This window comes from Canis lupus, chromosome 2 (assembly GCF_011100685.1).
Source record: "Canis lupus familiaris isolate Mischka breed German Shepherd chromosome 2, alternate assembly UU_Cfam_GSD_1.0, whole genome shotgun sequence".
Taxonomy (NCBI): domain Eukaryota; kingdom Metazoa; phylum Chordata; class Mammalia; order Carnivora; family Canidae; genus Canis; species Canis lupus.
Genome location: NC_049223.1, coordinates 33,172,582 through 33,180,270, shown reverse-complemented (window position 1 = coordinate 33,180,270; position 7,689 = coordinate 33,172,582). Strand labels below are relative to the sequence as shown.

General features: G+C 56.7%; 1 protein-coding gene across 4 annotated transcripts in view; it reads right to left on the bottom strand.

Moving 5' to 3' along the window:
* Nucleotides 1-4,151: 4,151 nt before the first annotated feature.
* Nucleotides 4,152-7,689, bottom strand: part of LARP4B (La ribonucleoprotein 4B) — a 94,190-nt gene continuing 90,652 nt past the window's right edge. For all 4 annotated transcript variants that reach the window (XM_038530230.1, XM_038530229.1, XM_038530231.1 and 1 more), the window contains one exon: nucleotides 4,152-7,596. In XM_038530230.1, the coding sequence (XP_038386158.1) occupies nucleotides 7,324-7,596 (273 nt within the window). In that variant the 3' untranslated portion in view covers nucleotides 4,152-7,323. The remainder of the gene's footprint in view (nucleotides 7,597-7,689) is intronic.

Below are 7,689 nucleotides of genomic sequence, written 5' to 3'. Positions count from 1 at the left end.
ACGGCGCTGCCGCCCTGCTGACCGTGGGCCCAGGCTGTCCCAGGGCACGGCCCAGACGCAAAGGCCACGGGGATGGCAACCCTCCGGCAGCGCGGGCGGCATCGGCCACAAGAACACCGTCGGGCGGCCACACAGCCTCCGCGGGCTCTTTGTGGAAAACCCCACAGAGCGAGCAAGGTCAGACGTGGGGCCCGGGCTGGGAGGTCAGACGCACCCGAACCCCGATGTGCGGCCCCAGGGCGCTGGGAGGAAGCCTTGGGCTTCGCGGGGAGGACGGCCGACCCCGACGGGTGGCGACCCCAATGGGGGCCTGAATGGCAGGTGTTCCCAGGGACTTGCACCTGTTGCTTTCTCTGCCGGCAGGACGTTCGCAGGTGCATTTGGGGGGGACCCCTGGACGACGGCGTCAGATTCGCTGGGGGAGGCTCACGTCGGGCAACCGTGGACGGCTGGAACCCCGGGTGCCCCTCCTCCCGGTGCTCGGATAGCCTAGGGTACTTGGCGGCCGCCAGGCACGTCTGCTGGCCTTGGACGTGGCCCTTCTGCGAACCGCCCGACGGAAAGCAGGGGAGCCCGGGACTGCTCCCCACCGATAGTGGGAGCCCTGGAGCGCGGCAGGAGCGGCGGTGTGGCTCCCCTGTCCGCATGGGAACCGAGTGCCTCCGGTTCCGAGGCCCTGCAGGGACACGGGGGACAAAGCCAAGAGCGGGAGGGCAGCGCTCCCAGAGTGCCGGGGCCGCGGTGGCAGGTGAAGCCCCAGGACTGACCCCAGCTTGCGTCCCCCGCCCGCTGGCTGCGTGACCCCCGGGACAGCTGGGGGACCCCGTCCACGCCACCCCCACGTCTCAGGCACCCTCCACCCCTGCCGCCCCACAGCCTGGCCCAGGGCGCCCGACGAGGCCAGGGTTCCAGGCCTGCGGCTGACTGCCTCCCCTTGGTCCCCCCCACCCCGGGCTCCTCAGCCGCCGGCACCCCTCACGGCCCCGGGCCAACCCCAGCGGCCCGAGCACCGGGAGCCCTGCTCGGCACAACTGGCGGCCAGCCTGGCCCTTTACAAGCTGGGACCCGGGGCCTGAGGACCCCCCGCCGGGGGCCAGGACAGGCCAGGAGCCCGAGGGCAACACATGGCGCACAGTGCGGGGCTCACCGGGGCAACGCCGGGGCCAGTGGGTTGGAGAGGGTGCCCCCACCGCGGGCCATCCAACGGGGGGGCTGGGCAAGGGGACCAGGACGGACGGGACGAGCAGGACGGGGCGGCCCTAGAGGTGCCGGCCGCTGGCTCCCACACCCCACCCAACGCTGCTGGGGCCGGGGGCCCTGGAGGCCACAGGGGCACAGGGCTCGGCCTCTGCCTCCTGTGCCATCACGATCCGAGGGCCCCCCGCGTCCCGCACGTGAGGACGGCGACCGCCGACGATCCTCAGACCCCAGGGGAACCCAGCTGGAAGCCAGTAACCCGGGGACAACACAAAGGTCTCCCGTCACCTGGAAGCAGAACCACAGCCTTCCACATAACCCGGAGGTCAAAGGAGAAAGCTCAAAAATGATGATTAATAATAATAATAATAATAAAAAAAAATACAAAGAAGTGGGATTCAGCTGAGCAGGAAATTCCCAGCACGCAACGCCAATCGCAGATCACAGATCCATCATCTTCGGTCCCTAGGACACGAGGGAGCGAGGGGCAGAGGAAACCCAAAGCAGGCAGCGGGCCACCTGCAGGACCCGTGACCTGCGGCTCCCCCACCCCGAGTGGGCAGCCGGCTTCTGCGCCACGACTCGACGGCCCGTGCCCCACAAGCACCTGGACGCCTGGCGGCCGCGGGCACCCCTCCCACCTGCTTCCTGGCCTGCGGGTCAGCACCCGGGTGCCCCGAGCTCGTGGCCGGTCAGACAGCAGGACGGACCGGGCTCCCTGACGCGGATGCCGAGCCCCAGGGCGGCCCCAGCCCAGCCGGCAGCAGCAGGGCCTCTTCCAGGCCGAGGTGGCTGCATGGCCGGTGGCGCCCCCGCTCCTCCCGCGCCCCCCCCCCCCCGAGGAGCCCCCCCCCCCCGCGTGCTCGCAGCCCCGGGGCTCCCACAGGACGTTGTGGGAGGGGCACGCGGGGGATGGCAGCCGCTCGCCTGACCGTCCCGGGGTGGCAGGGGCCACCGTGGCCCAAACCTTGGGTCTAGGGGGGGCCTGGCCCGGGGTCCCCGCTGCACCGTGGCCAGCCCCTGCCGGGGGAGCCTGTCTGCCTCCCGTCGGCTCTCCAGCCGCCTCCTCTGGTGATGCCATCCCTGCCTGTCACCCCCTTGTCCGCTTCGGCTCAGGGCAGGGCCACCCGGCCCAGGCAGGCTCCTGGCCCTGCGGGGCACCCGGGGTGCTGGCGGTGCTCCAGGCGTCTCTGGTTCCTCAACCACGCGGACCGGGGCGGGCAGGTCCTTGTGGCAGTGCCCCGTTGTTCTGACGGCCCCCTACCTCCTGCCCGTCCCTGGGTGGCAGGCTGGGAACAGCGAGTGGGCCAGAGCAGATCCCGGACACCGCGTCCACCGTGCATCATGCCCTGCAACGGGAGGCCACCCGCCAGTGGGGTGTCCCAACCATTGCTTTTGTTTCAGGATTCGGAGAAACACAGGATTGTTAACGTTCGTGAAAGGCGTGGACTTCAGTCTCCTGGGGGAAGGGAGGCTGCAACGCCAGGGTCAGCTCTTGCGCCTTCCCATGGCCATCCAACAGGCCCTGGCTGGCCTGTTGGCCCAGGGGAGCAGACACGGTGGTGAGGGCTGGGTCCCCCGCCCCGAACACACACATCTGGGAGCAAGTGGTGCTGAGGTCAGCAGAGCCACCAAACCGAGCCTACGCTGGCCAGTCCTGGCGAGGGATGGCCATGTCAGGCACTGGGTTCTGGATGGTTCCATGGAAACAGCAAAGCACCACCCTCGTTCTTCCAAGCTTTCTAGGCCAGCGCTGTGCTGAAGAGAATACACACTCCATCTCCTCTCAATTCCATAAACATTTATTGAGCGTCTACTACGCCATGGTTAGTGTACTAAGAAGAGGGGATACACGGGTGATCGGGATGAGCTTACTCCCCGCCCCGTGGAGCACAGAATCACAACTGTGACCAGTTCCACGAAAGAAATTCCTAGCAACGCACGATGACGGTTGAGGGGAACGCCTGTGGTGTCGGCAAAGAGAATTAGGGACCCTAATGAACGGGGCGCCCGGACAACACGCGTGCATCTGTGGGGACTCTGCAGGTAGCAAGGGTGGCAGCACACGATGAAGACATCTAGTAAGTGACAGTACAGATCCCCTCTGTGTGGCCGAAGTAGAGTTAGGCTGTGACCCAGAGCACGGGCGCACATATGGGCCAGCGATTCTGGAGAGACTGAACACGCACACGCATGCACACACACGCACAGATCGTCTGTAACGCCTACAGAATAGGGAAACACTTCATAAACAAGACCAAGACGCTAGGACCACAAAGGAGAAGATTGATAAATTTTACTACATGATCATCAAAAAATTTAAGATAAAACACACTCTAGAAAAGTTAAGACAGCTGGTAGAGGTGGGGGGGGGTGTCAGTAACATACATCACAGGTAAAGCGTTAGTGGCTGGAACAGATCGAGAACACCACGTTGGCAAGAAAAAAGGTAACCCCGTAGAGAAAATGGGAAAGGGAAATGAACAGGCAGTCCGCAGACAAGGGAGACCAGGCAGTTACGTCCAGGCAGCCACGTGCCCCACGGAGAGCCCCGATGTGTTCACCCGCCGGCAGCACCAGCGTCTACGGGGGGCTCGACACTTGGGTCCTGAGGCTCGCGTCTCGTCTGAAAACCACAAGGACCTGTCACCTAGTGACTACGGGAACGTCTCGCAAGACACGAGAAGATCCCGATGTAGGGAGAGACTGGTCTCTGTGGTAAATCTTGGAGTCAGTGACTGAGTGCTCCCCCGAGTGCCTGAGACCGCAATGCCGAGCGGGGACCCCCACGCTGCAGGCGCTCAGAGTGTGCCACAAGCCTCGAAAATCCAAACACCAGCCGGAGGTAAACCATGCTCCATTCTCATGTACACTGATGGGAAGAGACAGAATCGTTTTTTTTTTTTTAAAGATGTATTCTTGAAGAAATGTTTAATTAAAAAAGTCAAAAGAAAAATTGAACAGTGCCTAAATCTTTATTTTTCATAACCTACATTTTTTTTCAAATTAGACAGTTTTACACTGAATGACACAAAAGGAAACTTAAATTATCAATAGTTTACACGTAAGCTTGATTCCAGTCTCAATGAAAAGAAGAACAAAAACAAAGGCCCTCGAGAAAGCTTCCGTATTCCATCCCGCTCCGCGGACTGGCGGCTGCTGGCTCTGCTTCTGACTCGGATTGTCTGCTGCACTCCGGGTGCCAGGCCGCGAAGCGCACGAGCCCCCCGCCGCAGCTCACCGGCCGCCCTCGGGACCTACTGAACCAGCTTTCCAACGTGAACTGCGTGACCCTGGCTGACACAGCAACGCGAAACGTCTTCTGCTGCCCGCTAGTGACAATCAGTGATGCGGGGACAGGTGGGCCGGGCCGGCAACATCAGGACACCAACTCTGAAAAGCCAACTACTCTACTCGAAATTCATGTCTGGTGAAATGGGGCCAGATTCTCATCCCTCTATTTCCAAATTATAAGCATCCTCACACAACTTTACAGGTTAAAATGTCATTTGTGATGGCTGCATCTCTGATTCTACACCCGGAGACGCTGCTGGGAAAGGAGAGAGTTAATGTTTCTAAGAACGGACAAGAGCCTCGAGCCAGAGCCACCATCTACGTGCTGCGTCCCAGCCTCCTCCGTGCTGGCTCCCGTTCTCTTTTGTGAGTGGGAAAATCTCACCGTGATCTCAGAAAGGTGGTTTTTTGGACATTATATAGCTATTTGACATATCATCTTTGCTTAATTAAAAAGGGTGGCATAAAAATCCCAGCAGAGGCAGCGTGCACGGGCTTGCGTTGGCACGGTCACAGAGGAGCCCCTCGGCCTGCTGCAGCGAGCTCGAGCACACACCCCGCTGCCAGGGTGAAGGATCTGTCGTGCCTGAACACCGGGGTCCCAGCTACACAGGGCGTCCCCGGGGCATCCACAGTAAGGACGCCTGGGGCCCGCCTGCGCAGCTCTTCCCGCAGTCAGTACTCATGAGCCGGGGGTAAGAGGTCAATTATTCCTGATTTTAATAAGTCACCAATCCCTCAACTACAAAAAAATACATCCCCACGCTCCTTTTACAGGCTTCTGTAAAACACTAGCACTGTGTAGTTCTAGATATTTGAGTACTGGCAGCTTCTCTGACGGAGATGGTCAAGCACACCAGGGTGGGTTTTCCTCTGGCAGGGCAAACCTTGCGTAGCTATTTATGATTTTAAGTAGATTATCTTTCACTTTCTCCTGAAGCTCCTGCCAGTTTCTGCTTCCTACATTACGCTTTCACATTAGCTATGATTAGTACATATTTACAGACTTGTGAGAAGAGCATGAAAACGTCAGAAGGCTTTACTAGGACTTTCCATTTCCCTTCTGCAGCAGCAAAGAGGCAGAACCAGTCCAACACACCAGCATCAGAGAAAAAGAAAAACACCTCAACAAATTAAAATAATATTCAAACCACAACATTTAGTTTATCTACATCCAGCTCAATAGCAACATTTATAATATATCAATAATTTTTATCAGATTTTTCTCTTTAGGGTACCTTTTTAATATGTTCTGATTATTTACAACTGTACAAGCAAAGCACACACTCCCAAGTGCACATATTTAATACAGTATCGACTATTTGCATTTACAGGATTTCTCAACAATCTGAAAAAGGTCAACTGTTGAAGATCTTCAGGGTATATTACAGACACCACTGCCAGGTCCTGCGCTACAGAACGCTCACTTGGCGACACCGCGGCGGCAGCCCCACGACACTGAGCAGCTCTGTGACCCGCTCGCGCCAACCCGGGGGCCGGTCTCCACCAACTCTAAGCTGTCTTATACAAAAGTTAAGGCAAAGTCATTTTCAAGTTTAAATTAAATTCAAGTCTTTAAATATTGGATGGAAATAATTTTTTAAAAAAAACCCTCAGTCTTGTTAAATAACATTTTGTGGAATCAACTGTATGGTTACATTTAGCAGGAAATAGTTTAATGTCTGCTGCTCAGAATACTTAAAGAAAAAATTTAGGCATTTTAAAACAAAATAATTTATATTTAACTTTATTATAAACTGCTAGCTTTAGTGCATGCGTGTTCTTCAGAGGGCAGCACTTCCAGAAGGGAACCAGCGAGAGCCTCGTCCTGGAGGGAACTGTCGGCCTCGCCACCAGGGGCACCGCAGACACTGCGCTCTCACGACTGAGGTACCACTTCCACCGTGTGCCGACGACGCGCAGCTAGGGAAGGCGCCCGGGGAGCTGGATGACGGGGGCAGATGCGGAGCTACGCTGGCCCCCACGCCCTCCCCGCCAGCTCGCAGGAGCAAGACAACATCAAGGTACATTTTCGCGGTGACACGTCAGTGGGCAACCAGGTTTATGTTTTCATTTAAGTTCTATTCACAATGTGCTTTGACTCTATCTTACACAACAGCCACTTGAGACAGGAGTGAGAGGCTGGTTACTTGCTTGCAGCACATCAAAACTCAAGGTTTCAGGGCTCTCTTGGGTGCATCTTGCCCAGTAGATCAAAAATGGGCTATACTTTTTTTAAAACAAAAACAAAAACAAAAACAAAAACACTAGCGTCACTTGCTAATAAGATTCTGCATGAAGCACAACTCCCATGCCAGCGAGGGCATGACCTGACCCCACCCCTTCTCCAGGCCACACTGACCGTGTCGCCTCCAGCCTCGATCCCAGGTGTCCTCAGCCCACCCATCGGTCTGGACATCTCAGAGAAATGCACTTGCTAACCAGTTATTTTTAAAAATGAAGTAGCATAGTTCCGCTTAATTTAGAAAAACTCACTATATATAGCTTGCATTCATAGCCACGTGGAGGCTTAATAAAAATATCAATTTGTTAGGATAAATGCATTTTCTATCCTGAAAAAAATCAGACTTATGCATCACCTCCAGTTAAGCACCAACCTAAAATAAGGTTTATATTAATTAAATCCTGAAAAATAGACTTTTTTTCAAGAGGGGGGAAAATCCGACTCATGGAAGAAAAACCACTTGCAGGCACCTCACCGGCCTCGTCTACGCTGCAAGCCCCTAACCAGCGGCTCACTCTCGGCCCCGAGTGGGACAGTGCTTAGATGTGGCGACCCCGGCTCCTCACAGCCCTCCCAGCCCTCGGCGCTCACTGAGGGGACTTGGGAGGGGTGCTCTGTTCTCTGTGCGGACGCTTTCCGGTGGCCGGAGGCGAGGGCCGGCGGCCTGGCGGCCTCCTCTGGTCTTTGGGTGGTCCCGGGTTGGACTTGGGGGCAGGGGGCTCTCTCTCGGCGAGCTTCTTTTCTTCTTTCCCACAACCGACAGCATTTGGCTTTTGTTCTTTTGGGAGCTGCAATGGGGAAGACGGAGGCTCTCTACTCGTCCTCTGACAAATCTCCGCGTAGCTGGGTTTTCGCAATTCCTGGGAAACAGACACAATGCTGGGATTATGTGCACAAAGGGACGTCTCCAAACATGCGAAAATAAAGTTCTCTTTAGCTAAAAGTGAACAAAG